This window comes from Leptopilina boulardi, unplaced genomic scaffold (assembly GCF_019393585.1).
Source record: "Leptopilina boulardi isolate dan_hultmark-lab unplaced genomic scaffold, ZJU_Lbou_2.1 LbouV2_372, whole genome shotgun sequence".
Lineage (NCBI taxonomy): Eukaryota > Metazoa > Arthropoda > Insecta > Hymenoptera > Figitidae > Leptopilina > Leptopilina boulardi.
The window spans coordinates 2,330,164-2,348,272 of record NW_026137943.1 but is presented as its reverse complement, the minus strand read 5'-3'; the positions used below and the strand labels follow the sequence as shown (position 1 = coordinate 2,348,272).

Genomic DNA, 18,109 nt, shown 5'->3' with positions numbered 1-18,109 from the left:
TTTGCTTATTTTAATCCATTTTGGTATTAAAATAAGCAAAATTAGATTAAAATAATCAGCGTTGCAACTTATTTTAATACCTTTTATTTTTCTGTGATAAATTCTGATTTTCTCAATAAAAATCCTCATTCCATCAGACTTCGATAATAATAATTTTTCATATAAATTCTTTTCGGAAAAAGGATTGTAAAATTTGACCGAGTTTCTTAATTATAGAAGAGAGAGAGATTATGGTTAGGGTTTAAAAGAAGACTGGTGGCCCTTTTGGATGAGGTGCTACCTACGCAGCAAAGTTTTAACTCGTCGCTTGAAAGTAGTGGAGGCTACCGCCCCCGAGGGGGGGTAGGAGTACCTTCTTCTGATCGTGATATTGAAGCCGCACATACAATCATCATCATCATCATCATCATCATAATCATCATTTCTTCGCAGCTTATAGAGGAAAAGAGGGATGATTCTCTTGTCTCATGAGGGCGGTCCTTAAGTTTTTCAAAGTGGGGATAGACATTGGAGGGACGGAGAGAAAAGAAGAGAGAGAGAGAGAGAGAGAGAGAGAGAGAGAGAGAGAGAGAGAGAGAGAGAGAGAGAGAGAGAGAGAGAGAGAGAGAGAGAGGGGAAGAGGGAAAGAGAGGAGGGGGAATTGGACCCCGCTCCCATCCTTTGACTGCGGGGCCCTATAAGCGGGAGCTCAAGAAGCTGCGTCTCGAAGGATTTGTGAGTAACCGCGCTGCTATTCGGCGACCGGTGAGACAAGGACAGAAACACACTCCATTGGGTCGGGATAAAAACCGCTACTACTTCTTCTTCTCTTTCTTTTACTACCACTACTACTACTACTACTACTACTATCATCCAGCAGCTTCAAAACGGCATCGCGCTGCGCGGAAGGTTGAACAGAAGAACCACCAGGCCCGAGTTCGGTAGGGAGGTCCCGGTCCTCCAACCAGAAGAAGCGAAGACCTTTAGCGCTACACTACGACCTACCGTCTTCGGTCTACTATTCGGGCTACCAAGTACCAACCAACCGGACGGTTTCAGTCGACGCCGCGCACCCAAACGGTCCAGACCTGTCAGGCCTTTTGGCTTCACGCAGCTTCCAAAAAAAAAAAAAACCGTGCTTCGAATTAATTGGATTAATTCATCGGAAAACATTTTTTTTTTTAATTAAATACAAATTCGTGTGATTCTATCAGTTTTGTCAAAATTCATCAAAAGTGTTTCTTCATCATTCCAATTATTCGTAAGTTGTATATATATTTATAATTTAATTATTTTATTGGGATATTTAATTTCCAAAAAAAAACTGCGAATAAATAAGGGAAGTTTTTTTTTAAAAAGGGGATAATTTAGGAATATATAATTTCTTTAGTGAAAATTAAGTAGTTATTAGTAAATAAATTATATATTCGATTAATTAAAAATCGAATTATTTTTATGGAAATTTAATTACCATTGGGATATGAAGGATTTAATAATGCAATTTAATCATAATTGTACAATTATAATTATTTTATTTATAATTGTACGATTATAAAAATACAATATTGAATAATAACTTAATTTTTTATTATTAAGGACTAAATTGTGACGAATAAAAATAGAATTTCCCTTTTGAAAACTTATGTAAATACAATATCCAGTATTTTAAATCATAAATCAGTAAAAATTCAGCTATATGCTAAAAGCTCGATATAAAGTTTGGTAGTACAAAAAAAAATATGGATGTTCCACCAAACCCTCAGCGAAATTTTTAGCATTCCGCTGAAAATCAGCGGACTTAGACTTAGTAAACATATTTTATATTATTCATTTTAAATTCTAATATTCTATTATAATTATATAATAAAAAATATTATATAAATATTTTATAAATATTTTTATTATATGAATACTTTTATATCACACTAATTTAAAAGTATCAATTTGATATACTTTTAAATATATATATAATATATTTATACAAAGAAAAAAATGTTCACCTTAAATTTCATTATGAAAGAGAGACATATATGTTTCACTAAAACAGCGAATGTTTTCACTATTCTAAAGAAACGTATATCCCTTTATTAAATAATAATTTTTTCCCCTGATAAATATTAATAATAAATAATAATATTTATATATTATAATATTTATATTACAAATATGTTTTCTCGATAATTAATTCCATGCAGAAAAGTAATATAATATAAATTAATTAAATAATTTTTATACTTAAATTAGAAAATTAATTAAATAATTTTTATAGTTAAATTAGAAAAACAATGATAAAATATTTTTAAAAAAAAGACTCTAAAAGCAGAAGTTTTTATAGAAAGGAACCACCATTTTGGGTTTGATATAAAAAATAATAAAAGGGTCCGGAGGCCCTTTTACAGTTTGGGAATCAGAATCAAACGAGAAACATGAGAGGGGTTGGTGGTGGTGGTGGTGGGGGGAGGGGAGAATATGTGGTTCAGGCCCCAAAGGAAAGTCGGTAGCCGCGACTGGTCTAAAAACCGGTAGCTGGGATTTTAGCACACACAGGGCGGTGCACAGTAGCCAGCTACTCACTTTTGGTTGGCTAAGAGCGACCGCCAACAGGAAGTGTTTCCCTTCTTAGTTCTTATCCGTGAAGCGGTGCACGCACAGTAGCTGTTCTTTGGTTGGCTGCTCCCTTCCTTATCCGTCTTATTCATATATATAGATACCTATATATATATATATATATATGTATGTTCCAAAGAACTCGCACACAATTCGCCAAATATGCTCTCGGTTTATTGGTTCGTTTCGCAATAACAAAATGAAGAAAGAAGAAAAATTCTTCTTCTATCCGTCGGAAAAAATTTTTTTTTCCCTTATTTTTCAAATTTAAAACACATTGTTTTTAGAAATCTTTTTAATTTTTTTTTTTTCATTTTGGGAGATTGTAATATTTGTTTGGAAAGTTAGTAAAGTACTCTCTATGAATTAGTAAAAATTTTATAATTAATTTGAATTAGTAAAAATTTTAATTAAGAATTAGCTTAGTTTTTGCTTTTGAATTAGTAAAATTTAATTAATATTACTGTAATACTTATTACCGTTGCTATGGAAAGAAAAGGCCATGGAAACGGTTGCTATGGTAACGGTTGTCATGGTAACGGTTGTCATGGTAACGGTTGTCATGACGACGGACGGGCCTGAACCACGAAATCCTAAAACAAAATCATCACCTGGAATTGAAATAAGTTTTACTGGAACCAGCGATATATTTTATACTAAAGCAGCTAAAATTTTCGCTGTTCTAGAGAAACATATATAGCTGTTTTATAGATAAAAAATTTTTTTTTTTTTATTAACGAATTAGTAAAATTGAAGTATATAGGGAATAATCGAATTTCTTTGTTCGATATCTTATTTTTTTCATAGCATATATATATATATATATATATATATATCTTTTGTTGCGCAATAAATAAATATATATATATATATAACTTTGTTCTCAAGTGAGAATCACAATGTCAAGAACGTAGAGAAAATCTTTGCATATATTGAAAATATATATAATCATAGGTCATGTGCATAAATCTGTTGCTAATAAACATGATACAAGGATTGTAATTAATAGATATAAAGAAGCTGGTAATAATTTTTTTTTTATCTGTAATTTCTTTTGATTGATAGTCATCAAGTTTTTGTTGTTGACCTTCCATTACGTGTATATATATATATATTGTAACTATATAGATTCTTGAATTAAAGTATATACACGCAGTTATAAAATTAACAAACAAAAAAACGCACTTTTTGCTTTTGAATTATATATAGTTAAATTTTACTAATTTAATAGTTTTTTTTTACTATTTAAATTTAAATTTGATAGTAAAAAATTATTTTTCACTACCAATTATTCAAATTTTACTAATTCAATAGCAAAAATTAAGTCAAATTATAGTTAAAATTTTTACCAATTCACATATTTAGATAGTTTTTCATATATTCCCGCACGTTAGTTATAAATACCAACTTGTGCGACGCAGTTTTACCAACTTTGATTAAATTGTGAATCCCCGGATTAAATTCTAATAACCAAACGTGTCCGACTGATCAATTTTTATAACAATCTGTATAACATTTGCGCTTTGCGATCAATAAATATTATAAATTATACTCAAATAATCATAAATAAAAGTAAAATTCTCCATTTATTTACTGAGAAAAAATGTAATTATCAATTTAGAAAGGTTATGTATAGAATCAGAATACAGCAGCGCCATTTACCGCGATAAAAAAAAATAACCTCACTAAAATACCGCCAAATTTGAAAAGCAATTTTTCAAAAATCATTTTTATAAATTTCTCTGAAAAAAAAGGTTACAAAAAAAAATAGATTTAAGGAAGAAAAAATGAAAGTGGAAAAAAAAGTTGATGATGAACGCGGGAAAATAGAAAAAAAAATGGTAATTAATGAAAAGTGGGGGAAGAATCGAGGTGAGAGAAAGGTTAATTTGAGAGGAAATGAAAGGCAAAGGTGAGGGGGGGGGGAGAGGTGGAAAATAGAGAAGAGAGAAAGAGAGAGAGAGAGAGAAGGAGAAGTGCAGGAGCGTGCGTAACACGGGTGCCCAATTAGACCCCACCGCCGTCAGGCTTGCTAACCAACCGGGCTACGCCCCGGCACGCTTATTACTCATTCGGACACGCCACTTTATTCGAGTATGCGCTTACACCCGACGGTAGCAACTCAACTCTTATAGTTCGTGGCACAATGGCCGCGCGATCGACCCCAGGGGCCTTTTTTATTACTCCGCGCGTGTTCTCATCCACGCACTCGGACAACCCACATTTTGCGCTTCTTATATGTATATATATATATGATATTTTTAATACTGCCACGTTATAATGGTATTCCAAAATTTTCAAATTCTTCGCCTCTCTCTCTTTTTCATGCTCTCTTCAAAGAAAAAAAAAAATCATATCTCGATATTATATACGAGAATATTTTCAAACCGAAACAAAATTCTTAAGATTTTTTTTTAGACATCAGGGGGTCGATTATATGTAATTTCATTTCCACTTTCACTTTTACCATTTTTCACTTCCACTTTAACCATTCCACTTCCACTGTTCGATTTTTACGAAAGTGGAATGTTGGAAGTGGAAATAGAATTATAAAAGTCAAATGATGAAAGTGGAAGTAGAATTATAAAAGTGAAAGTGGAATGATGAATTTGGTAGTGGAAGTAAAATGATGAAAGTGAAATTATAGAACTGGAATAATGAAGCTATATAGTGGAATGGTATGGAAGTGAAAATGGAGTAGTGAAAGCGGAAATTAAAGGATAAAAATGAAATTAAATAATTACAGTTCGCAGAAAATCTGCAAATTTTTAGCAGACATCAGTCCGCTGAAAGTCTGGTTAAATTCCTCATATTCTAATTAAAGAAATTTATTACTCTACAGTACTTAAACGAATACATTACAATGATATGAATTATGATAATAATCTCTACTGTTTCATAAGCATAAACTTGTACGCGGTACACATGTTGACCTCACATTTGTAATTTATGAACTTAACAGATATTATTATATGTGCGAAAATATATAGCGCTTTTAATTATCTAATCGTTATTTTCGATTTTTAGATATTTTCTAAGAAATTCAAATTCTATACACAGAAAAAACTTGGCCTCAAAATGAGCCAGGTTGGTGGCGCCACTGTCTATGTCGTTTAGCATTGGCTCATTTTGAGATGCAACAAAAATGAGACTAAGTTTTTTCTTTAATAATTATTAAAAGTTGCTAAATAGCAAAACTGTACCATAAATGATTTAAACAAAAAAAAAACTTAAAAATAAATTTGAAAATAAAAAATATATAAATAATATTTTACAATACGTGAAATATTTAATATATATGAAAATAGTATGACTTTGTTTATAGTGTCTTTGGTTTAAGATACTGTCAAATATATATTTAAAAAAATGAACTTTTTGTCATAAATAAATATGAAAAGTTAAAACCACAATGTTGTGTATAAAATACAACCGCAAACAAAGTTTTTTTTTTAGTATTTATAGTTAAATACGATATGAATTATTGTATTGAATTTGTGATTTATTTATTTCACAAATAATAAAAAAAAAAATTTTTTTTCTATTTTATATTTAGTAATTAACAATTATCAATTATACTACAGCAGTAATTTATACATTAATAGTTTAATTTTGAATCAGTGTGGAAAGTTCAATTTTACACACGCTAAATGGAGTGAAAAAATTGACTTATTTTTAGCAGTGTGTAAAGTTAAATTTTCCGCTTATAGTGTAAGAAAAATTTTGGGGTACCTAGTGCACTATATAAATGATGGAAATTTTTCTTATGCAGCTGTGCGCAAAGTACCTGCATTTCCATTAAATTTAGTTCAAATTATAAAGTGACTTTTTTTGCAACAGTGCGCAAAGTACCTATTTTTTTCATGTTCAATTTTTTTTCATTTTCAATTAAATTTAATTGAAACTAAAGGGACTTTTCTTGCAACAGTGCGCAAAGTACTCACTTTTTCCACTGTTCTCTTAAACGACAGCACAGAAAATTAAAAGGCATTAAAATAAGCTGCAACGCTTATTATTTTAATCCAATTTTGCTTATTTTAATACCAAAATGGATTAAAATAATAAGCGTTGCAGCTTATTTTAATGGCATTTAATTTTCTGTGAGAGTGCGTAAAATCTATACTTTCCGCAACTATACTTTTTGCTCGTATATACCTGATTTTCCCATATATGGGGAACAATTAAATGCAGTTCAATCTAAAGTATAACACTTTTTGCAACAGTGTGCAAAGTACCTGCTTTTCCACGTGGAATAATTAAAATATAATTTCAAATTTAAAGATAATATTCTTTTTGCAACAATATGCGCAAAGTATCTGCGCTTTTCCATGTGGAACAATTAAATTTAGTTTGAAAATTAAAATTAATCCCTTTGCAACAGTACGCAAAGTACTTGCTTTTCGCATTTGCTCGTATTTTTTTATTTCATTTATTCTCCGTCTTTTACGCTGTTATTTCTTTTCTAAACAGTACACAAAGTACTCACTTTTTACACTGTTTCATAGTGCGTAATATCTTACTTTCCGCACTGTTTCGAAAAAAGAAACTTAATGCTAAAGTGTTATTAAAAATGACTTTTTGTAACAGTACGCAAAGTATAATCGTACTTTTTTCACAGTGAGTAAAATCTTACTTTCCGTACTGGTTTTATAAAAACAGACTTAAGTAAAATTAATTTTAACCAAGAAATATTTGAAAAAAAATAATTTTTGCCAAAAATTAAGTAGATTTTTGTGCCATTAGGATCTTCACTAGTAGGCCCCCTATTGTCCACATATATATATATATATTAATCGATCTCCACAAACACCCATAAAACATATAGCCAATTTGATCTTGTCCACAGGTAGCTTGCCGTGTGTGTGATCAAAGTGCGATCCATCGTTGGCAATACCAAGTCAGTGTGATCTCACTCCCGGGAGCCAGCAGCCAACCAGTCAGCGTGACAAGAAGCGAGGGAGGAGAGAGAGAGAGAGAGGACTGACTAGGGGCCAAAAAGAAAGAAAAAAAAAAAAGAGAGAAAGAAAGAGAGAGAGAGAGAGTTTTGCCCAAAAGAGAGACTGCGAGGCCACTGAAGAAAAGAGGGAGAGACTTGAAGCGATAGAGAGAAAGAGAGAGAGAAACAGAGTATATAGTCTCAACGAGGGAGCGGTGGGAATTTATAAGGATGTTCGCGATAATGCCAATGGAGACAGAGGGGCACGGCAGGGAGTTCGGCCGGCGGCAGAAGATGCGAGCCAAGTGCACCGTCGAGTTCGTTTGCAAGTATTGCCAGCGACGTTTCACCAAGCCCTATAACCTGATGATCCACGAACGCAGTCACAAGGACGACGTGACCTTCACCTGCGAGGTCTGCGGCAAGTCCTTCAAGCGACAGGACAACCTCAAACAACACAGGTACTGTCAAGACAAACACACACACACTCATTTCTTCAATCAAGATATGCGAGCTTTCCGCATTTTTCAGGAGCACTTGCGGCGGCAAAAAAAAAAACAATTTTCCATTTTAAAAAAAATTTTTTTTTTTTGCTTTTTAATACCGCAAAATGTTTTTGAGTGCCGTCGCATGCTTCGCTAATAATAATAATAATGGTGGCTTTGGGAAAACTTGGTATATATACAATGGATAAATATATGCCCAATGAATATAATTCAATGATTTTATCGATTGCAATCTCTTAATTTGAATTAGTAAATTTTTTTTAACTAATTTGAATTAGTGAATCAATTTTTGCTTTTAAATTGATCAAATTTTACTAATTCGATAGTAAAAATTTTAACTAATTTGAATTTTTGCTTTCTCTCTAAATCTGAATTAGTGAAAATGTTTACTAATTTGAATTAGTGACTCACTTTTTGCTTCTGAATTAGTGAAAATGTTTACTAATTTGAATTAGTGACTCACTTTTTGCTTCTGAATTAGTTAAATTTTACTAATTGTTAGTAAAATTTTACCAATTCAGAAGCAAAAAATGAGTCACTAATTCAAATTAGTAAACATTTTTACTAATTCAGAATTAGAGAGTTTGAATTAGTAAAAATTTTAACTAATTTGAATTTTTGCTTTTGAATTAGTAAAAAATTTACCTAATTTGAATTTTTTGGTTTTGAATTAGTAAAAAATTTACCTAATTTGAATTTTGGCTTTGGAATTAGTAAAATTTTTAACTAATTTGAATTTTTGCTTATGAATTAGTAAAAATTTTACCTAATTTGAATTTTGGCTTTGGAATTAGTAAAAATTTTACCTAATTTGAATTTTTGCTTTTGAATTAGTAAAAATTTTAACTAATTTGAATTTTTGCTTTTGAATTAGTAAAACTTAACTAATTTGAATTTTTGCTTTTGAATTAGTAAAACTTAACTAATTTGAATTTTTGCTTTTGAATTAGTAAAACTTAACTAATTTGAATTTTTGCTTTTGAATTAGTAAAATTTAACTGATAGTAAAAAGAAAAATTTTTTTTTACTATAACGAATTAGTAAAATTTACCCGGAGAAAAATAAAAAAGTAAAATAATTTTTACTATACTTGTAAATTCTATAAGCTATCGGGAATTTTTGCTATATATTAATATAGTAAAAACTACTATATTTTCAGAGTAAATTTTACTATTCTAAGAGTAACTTGTTCTAATATTTTCAAAGTAAAATTTGCCAGAGATATAAAAAGTTTTGAGACGCAGTTTATAGGTTTCACTTTCTAAAATAATATATTTATTTATTTTTACTTTTACTAAAAGTAAATATTTTTTTTTGCATATATGTTGAACAATATTCAGGGATGTAATTATAAAATTTATCCACTGTAGTTGAATTTAACTTTTTTTTTCATTTTTAAATAAATCACTTCCCCTTTGATATTAGAAAAATTTGTGCAAAATAGATTGCTGTATATTTTTTATCCAGAGAGAGAGAAAAAAAAAATTATTTTATTGTTTGCAGTAATATATTATTTCACACTAGGATCTAACTCTCTTTTTTCATAATATATATATTTAATGATGTTCGTTGTGAGTGATGAACACTTCCAGCAATGATTCACTTTTCATTCATGATTAATTTCACTTCAGAACAAAGAGAGTTTTTTTTTATAAACTATAATTAAAATATCAATGCTTGAACCTTCAAGTTAGTGAATAATAATTTATAATTCCACTGGAATTTCAATTTTTTATTATATTTTCCAATCTCAATTTTCAAAACTTTTTTCAATTTTCTCAAAAATTTATAATATTTTTTTCTGGATTAAAAAAATATATATATAAAATAGAACTCACACGAAAATTGAAAGTGAAAAAAAATAATATGGTAAAATTAATTTCGACACACACACACATCAAACTCCCGTTTGCAATGACAATTGATTAATTTAAAAAAAAAAGACGCAAGATCGATAGACCACTGTATATATATATGTGTGTGTAAACCGGTTAAACAACTTTATTCTCTTTTTTTTTAATTAAAAAAAAAAAGAAAAAAAAATTTCAGTTCTTTTTGTTTGTAAATTGAAATTAGCTCTTCTGCATTGTGAAGAATTATTTCCTGTCGACAAAAGTAACATAAAGGCTAGCCGCGGTCCCAAAAATTTAAATAGAGAGGAAAGCTGACACTGTCCAGTCTAAAACATCTTTTTTTTTTTTTTTTTTTTTTCATTCGTGTAAACTTCGAAACTTCTCGCCGTCATCCATCACTTTTTTTTCATTCGATACCATCTTTTAACTAGTCTTTCTTATTCTTTCGAAATTCAGAACACGAGTTTTGTTCTTTTCTTCATCAATTCATTTCTCAAAAAAATTTTTTTGAAAACAAATTATTATTTTCTCTATGTATATGTATTTTCTCTATTTTGATTTTCTATATATACAGTAAATTTGTAAATATATAAAATAATTTCGTTTCAGTTATAAATTAAATTAGTATTTTTTTTTTATTTAATTATTTAATTGCTCTTGTAATCATCAAATTGAAAATTAAAAAATTCCAATACTTAAAATGCAATAGATTTGAATAAAAAAATTTCGGTTTAATTTGTAATACAAAAAAAAAAAACCTGTCTTGATTTAAAATAATTTATTATACAAAAAGCCAGTCCCTATTTACACATTGCCTACTGTGCACGATCAGATATCATTAATTTTTTCAAGGTGAACTGGTAAATTAACTAATCTAATTAATTTTTTTATTCTATCAAAATTTATTTAATTTTTCCACAAAAAAATTGAAAAAAAAGAAGGAAATTATTAAAAAATTCTTCTTCAATTTTCGAGTGAGTTCTTTGAGCTTATAATAAATTTTTATTTTTCTTATTAAGGGTGAATTTTATCACCGAAAAAAAAATATTCTTGATTTAAGAAGAATTTTTGCAAGAGAATTTTTCCTCTATTTTCAAGAATTTTTTTTTTCGGTATATATAGGTCTGCGATTTTATATTCCTTCACTATATATATATATATGTATGTTTCATTCAATAATTAAAAAATTATTAAATTATGTTTCATTGGAAAATTTTTTAAATTTGAAAAATTATTTTCCGTTCGATGACATTAAATGATTATTTTTTTTTTTGTAATATATATATGTATAAATAGAGAAGAGTGTATATATGGATTCGCACGCCTACCAATCGAAGAATTATACATATTGAGAATGAATTGCACATGCACGAACATTGCACAATTAATTACTTCTTAATGGAAAATAACGGTCTCTTCTGGAATGATCAGCATGGGAACTTCATAACATGACTACATTTAAGACTTTGTGAGAATCCTTTCCTTTGAGTAGCGCGAACCTTCACGAACCAATGTTCATTTCACTTTCAAACACAGTTTCGAATTTCATCTCGTATATATATATATTTTACGCATACAAAAAAAATGTCTATTCCAAAATGGATATCCAAAATATCCAAACACAAGACTTTTTTGTTTTCAAATATTAAAAATCTTTAAATATTAATTAAAAATTTTTTTTTGATTTTCTTAATTAGTTTTCTATTTTTTAAATTTTTATTCGGGATTATCCACTTGGAAAGATTTCCCGGAAAGTGTCACCTGGAGGTTCTATCAGAATTCCGCCGGAACTTTCAACGTAATTCCGTCGGAATTCCATCGGAGTTCCAAAGAATTTCCGATGGGATTCCGACGGAATTCCGACGGAATTAGGACTCTAAAAATTTTGAAAAAAAATGAATCGGAATTCCATCAGAACTCCGTTGGAATCCCATCGGAAATTCTTTGGAACTCCGATGGAATTCCGACGGAAATATGGTGGAAGTTCCGGCGGAATTCTGATAGAACCTCCAGGGGGCACTTTCCGGGGAATCCTTCCAAGTGGGTAATAAAAAGAGATCAATTGAATTATTACTTCAGTTCCGTAAAAAAAAAAAATATTCCTCACGGCAAAAAAAATTTACCTGGAACAGCGAAAGATTTTACTAGAATTGCGAAAGATTTAACTGAATCAATTAAAACTTTTGCTATTATATAGTGAAAGTTTTCGCTGTTCCAGGTAAATTTTGTTTTCAGTGCTTTAAAATTAAAAATCATTTTTTCAACAATGCAATTAAGAATATTTTTTGCGGGAATTTATCACTTTTCTATTATATTTAAAAATACGGGAAAAATAAAAAAAAAATTTCATCTAGAGCAGCGAAAAGTTTTACTAGAATAGAAAAAGATTTAAACAATTATAGAAAACTTTTGCTATTCTAGTGAAAAATTTCGCTGTTCCAGGTAAATATTTTTTTTTTTCAAATTCGAAACTATAGAGAGAAAGAGAGAAAGGCAAAAAAAAAAAAAAAATTAAAGAATTAAATCTCTAATGGTGGTTACTAATAGATACCTTGTATGTGTAATGGCGGTGGTCTTGTTTTCTGTTCTGTTGTAGATGTGGGTGGCGGTGAGCGGGAGCTCTGAAACCTCCTGCCTTCACGCACAAAAAAATGCACTCTTCTCTGATCTCCCTAATTTTCCCGCAAAAAAAAAAAAAAAAAAAAAAAATATCAAAGAAAACAAAAGTCGAAAAAACGAATCGAATTTGCAAAAAAAAAAACCGCCACCTCGATTCCACCAACATCCCTCCCAAGCATGCCCTATTTTTGTTTTTACTACTAACACGCACTCTCACAATTTTTTTTTTTTATTTTAAAAAAAATTTTTTTTAAACAGAATATTTTTTAAAAAGAACGTTTTTAAAAGAGGAATGTTTTTTTTACAAAAAAAGAATATTTAAAAAAAGATTTTTAAAGAAGGTTTTTGTAAAAATGATTTTTTAAAATGTTTTTAAAAAAAGGTTTTTAAAAAAGGTTTCTAAAAAAGGTTTTTAAAAAAGGAATGTTTAAAAAAAAGTAAAAAAAAATTTTTTTTTTTCCCAAATGAACACGCAATCCTCACCTTCCGTTTTCGAAAATCTCTGTTCCAGAAGTATACACTCCGTTCCCTACAAGGGCTCCAACGGCTACTCCAATGGCTATTCGAATGGCTACTCTAGGTACTAGAAGCCATCCAGCCATTCCAACAACTCCGTAGATTTGTTTTTTTTTTTTTTAAATATGTAGATTTTTAATTTTCCAATTCCTTCCCCTTCGAATTTCCCTTTTTCCTATAAAAAAAAAAAAAAATAAAAGAAAAATCCTTTTTTTAGTCAGACGCACAACAACTCCATTGGAATAATCTATAAATGATCCTTCCAGCGCTCTCACTAGTCCGGCAGTCTTTCATTTCCTTTTTTTCATCCTTGAATCATCCTTGAATCATTCTTGAATCATTCTTGAATAATTCATTTCCTTTCATCTTGAATCATTATTTCCGATAAATTATATCTCCATCCGATTCATTAATTTTGAATCTTCTTTAAATTATCCTGATTTTTGTGACATCCTTTATGTGTTAGAATTATCTCTATTCATCAAAAAAGTCATTTTGATTCCATATTCCTTGAAAACCTATCCTCCGCTTCGTATAATTTTTTTTTTTTTTTTTTTTTTTTTTTGAAATCTATAATGCCGACCCTCCCGGAAATCGATGCAACGAGGTACAACGCTCCAAGGAAGTCTTGCAGTATATCCAAAAAGTCTGCATTCATCATCTGTTACGAGCAATCCAATTGGAGGATGTAAGAAAATTAAAGAAAAAGAAAAATGCTTTGAATTTTGTATAAATATTATTTATGTGCAATTGTATTTCTTGTATTTGTAATTTTTTTTTTTTTTTTAATTATAATTTATTTGCCAAAAAAAAAATTTTTATGCCACAAAGCTTGCGAAATTGATGAGGAAAAAAGAGAGAACCGGTTGTAGATTATTAATTGTTTAAAATTCAACTCATTTTGGGTTCAGGTTTTTTTTTCTGTTTAGTGTAATTAGTGGAATTAATAGGGTAAAATTATTATCTGTTTTGAAAAGCTGTTGATGAGGAACTGAAAAAAAAGGAAGAAGAAAAAAGAGACAAAAAGGCAGTAAAGAGTTTGTTGAAGAAAAGGTTATACAAAACAAAAGATTCGAAGAAGTCTCCTAAAAGATATATTCAATTCGTACGTTAAAATTATCATCTAAGGATTTGAAAATCTAATGATGAGGAACGTTTTTTAAAGAAAGGAGACAAAAAGAAGAAACAAAATACAGTAGAAAGTTTGTTCAAGAAAAGGAAATATATACAGCACATGATTAGAAGAAGTCTCCTAAAACTTAATCCGTACGTTAAAATCCATCATCTGTAGGAATTTTGTAGACCTAATGATAAAGGGTTACTTTTCTAGAAAATTGTTCAGAACCTACGTGAAACAAAGAAGAAGAAGAAGAAGAAAAAGAAGAAGAAAAGGTAACAGAACGTTGGACTAGTGAAGAAATATAACAAAAGATTAGAAGAAGTCTTCTAAAACTTAAGATTCATTTCGTACCGAAAAATTGTTATCATTTAATGATTTGAAAATCTATTGATGAAGAACTGCTTTTTCTTGTAGAAAGGAAGGAGATAGAGACAAAGAAGAAGAAAAAGAAAAGGACAGTAAAAAGTTTGTTCAAGATAAAGAAATGTAATACAAGATTAGAAGAAGTCTCCTAAAATATAAGATGCAATTGATATACGTTAAAATCATCAAATGATTTGAAAACATGTTGATGAAGAACTGCCTTTTCTTGAAGAAAGGAAGGAGAAAGAGATTAAGAAGAAGAAGAAGAAAGGCAGTAGAGAGTTTGTTCAAGAAAAAGAAATACATACAACACATTAGAAGAAGTCTCCTAAAACTTAAGACACAATCCGTACGTTAAAATCATCATCTGTAGGAATTTTGTAAACCTAATGATAAAGGGTTACTTTTTCTAGAAAATTGTTCAGAACCTACGTGAAGCAAAGACGATGAAGAAAAGTAAACAGAACGTTGAACAGGAACATTCCTAAAAATTAAAATCCAGTACTCCCAATAACATCAGCTAATAATTTTGTAACCTATTTAGTACACCTATTATTTAGTATTCTATTTAGTATACTATTTGGCAAACTAGTATACAATTTAGCAAACTAGTATACTATTTAGTTTATATATACTACATTCGTAAAATAATTAAGAAATCTAAAAAACAATCATCATTTCGCAAACAAAAGATGCAATTTCAATAAAATACATCCTTAAAAGAAACAGCGAAGTAATCTTTTGAATTATAGTCAAAAGACTATTCTTTCTCCAAGTCTCATATCCATTGGAGAAACAAGCAAATATTAAGGACGTATTTACCTCGAGGCTCATGCGTCCAAAATTGGACTACATAATAATGGTCGAGAGAGAGAGAGAGAGAGAGAGAAAAAAAAGGAAAGAGATGGTGAAGATGCTACCAAAGTTTAGTGATGTTAAGCTACCGTGGACCACGCCCAATCCTCAGGCGACATGTTCTCTTTCTTAAACCACATAATCTATAACGGAAGCCACAAACGGAAAATAAAAAAGAATTATTTTTTTTCTTTTTTTGAAAAATCATTTTTTTTATTAACCTTGTGAAGGAAAACGAGAAAGTCGAAACAAATACATCGTTCGCATATAAAACGCACTTTGGCATATATGTCTCTTTGGCTTCTCAGTGGATAAACATATGCGAAGCATGAATGTCACTTCAATTTCGACCGCTCTCAATAATTTGACGAGCACTAGGATCGGCGTAGACATCGAGCTCGATCAAGCGGAATGGCACAAATAATTAATTGCATTTATAAAGCACCAAGAAATGACCACGTCCGATCATGTTCGCGGTGGGTCCACACACACATACTTTTGTGACATTATTTATTTTTTATTTTTTTTTTTTTTAAATAACCGATTATTTCATCAATCCACCCGGTTCTCTCTGACCTCTTCGAAAACTCTAATATCTGGATAAATTTTTTTTTTTTTTTTAAATTAACGGCCCTCCCACTGTCACGGAGAAAGTGAACAAGAATCGAAATGCAGAACCGGTTTTTTTTAACCCTTAGTACTCGATTAGGTATAATTTTATTTTTTTGTCCTTCATAAAAGTGAATGTAAAATATTGACAATTTGTACGTATATAATGCAATATCGATTAATTATCAATAATCAAATTTTTTTCTTCTAAATACCCGAGTAAAATAATCTGCGCACAGATTTTGTCGCCAGTTTTTATTTGGTTTGCATAGAAAAAAAAAACCTGAGCTCAAAAATGATTAATTAATTTTTTAAACGCATGAAAAATTGTGCCTCGTAGGTGTCGCCACGTTCTATTTTAGAATTCATTCATTTTGAACTACAAAAAAAAATTAATGAGTTCAGAATTTTTTTTTCTGTGATTTTTACAAGAAAAATCCTTTATAATATATTGAGAATATTCTTTGCCCGGTGATATTTGAATTTTTGAATTTCTCAATATTTTGAAAAAAGAAAATTATTTTAGTTTATAAAACAAAAATTCCAGTGATGATAATTTTTGATATTGCATCAATATTTTCAGATTTTTACAAAGTAAATGACCATAAATTAGAGATTATTTATTTTTCCATTCTCGGCGATTTGATAATTTTCGAGTTTTGTTTCCTTCCTTTTTTTTTTTTTAACCAAAATATTTATGTATACAAAAAAAGTGTGCCAAATTTAAATTTTTCGTCGATTCAAAAATTTTGCTCTTTTCAATTCGAATAAATGTTTTTAATAGAAAAAAAAATTGTCTCTTGAAAAATAATAGAAATGCATATTTTTGAAAAATGAAAATTTTCAATTTGGCGGGAAAATGTATTTAATTTATATATATATATAAAAAAAATGAAAAAGCAGCTATGGCGCCTCGAATATATCGAGATAGAAGCTTATCAGTTCGCTTATTTTGTTCGTAACGCGCTTTTTTTTTGGATATCTGCATTATTTGATAGCAAAAAAAAAAAAAAAAAAAAAAATGTGAATATCAAATTTTTCTTTTCCCCTCGTCATAAATAATTAAGAAAAGAAAAGAAAATTGTTTATATTATTTGAAAAGTCGCTTTCTTTCTTTTTTTTAAAAAAGAAATATTTAAAAAAAAATAATAACTTCCAAAACAATGAGACTGCAGTCGCGCGCTTTGTACATAGCTTAATAATGTATTACAATATGTGTTTTTAATATTATTATATTGATAATTATAATAATTATTATATTATAAATATTACGAGCACTACGAATATATATTATATATTATTATATATTATTTTTATTATAATTATTATTATTTTATAAAATAATAGGAATTAGTCATTTTTTTTAGCACTCAATATATATAATATACATATATATTATATATTTAGGGAGTCTTAACTCAGTCATACGAGTTGATTTATCCTTTCACAGTACCTAGTACTATAATGGAGTGATAATAATTTTATTTGATTATAAAAAAAAAATTGTATGTCGATTTTCATATATACAGTGAAATTTATTTGATTCAAATAATCCATTATTTTACATAAATAAATATTTTCTCGAATCAAATAATTTTTAAGTCAATTAAAATTGGGTAAATTAAATTTTTGTTTAAATTAGAGAAATTATTCATAACTATCAGATTCAATTATTTGATTTCAAAAAAAAAATTTTTTTTTGCAAGTAAATATTTATTTCAATCAAGTAATCGATTATTTGAATTCAAATAAATTTTTTTTAGTGTATATATGAATGAATAATAATTGAGAATTGAGTGCACGTGTAGTATGATGATATTTTGTTAATCTTTCAAAAAGAAAATGACAAATGTCCGCGTGCGTTTTTGGTCAGTCATTATATAATTATGTGTATTTACGATCGTATTCATCGATCCTGTCAATAAATTTTCCAAGTCGAACAAAATATCATTCTTTTTTTCCAACCCTCATTTTCACTTAATAATATCTTTATTTTACAGAATTAATTTTTTGCTTCTAAGGTCCCTTTTTTTGCGAGGGGTCACAATATAAAATAACAAATATATTTCAAAATAAAATTAAAATATATGTTAATTAATAAAAAAAAAAAAAACAAAAAAATTTTCAGATACGTTGCAACTTGAATGGT

The 18,109-nt window shown here is 28.9% G+C and overlaps 1 protein-coding gene across 2 annotated transcripts; it reads left to right on the top strand.

Annotated features, from left to right (window-relative positions):
• The first annotated feature begins 710 nt into the window (after positions 1-710).
• On the top strand, positions 711-17,905 carry LOC127287688 (protein drumstick). Of its 2 annotated transcripts, none has more exons than XM_051314751.1 (3): positions 711-1,240; positions 7,430-7,980; positions 12,475-12,941. In XM_051314751.1, exons 2-3 carry the CDS (start codon positions 7,751-7,753, stop codon positions 12,488-12,490), a joined length of 246 nt encoding a protein of 81 aa, XP_051170708.1. In that variant the 5' UTR covers positions 711-1,240; positions 7,430-7,750; the 3' UTR covers positions 12,491-12,941. The 2 variants fall into 2 exon arrangements, with proteins under 2 accessions (XP_051170708.1, XP_051170707.1); XM_051314750.1 differs by lacking the exon at positions 12,475-12,941 and adding an exon at positions 13,009-17,905 and having other exon boundaries at positions 729-1,240.
• The last annotated feature ends 204 nt before the right edge of the window (positions 17,906-18,109 follow it).

Bases quoted from the DNA above. Each gene is read 5' to 3' on its own strand.
- LOC127287688 (XM_051314750.1), top strand. From the start codon at position 7,751: ATGTTCGCGATAATGCCAATGGAGACAGAGGGGCACGGCAGGGAGTTC. The intron at 7,981-13,008 runs GTACTGTCAAGA...TCTCTGTTCCAG, and splicing joins GACAACCTCAAACAACACAG to AAGTATACACTCCGTTCCCT.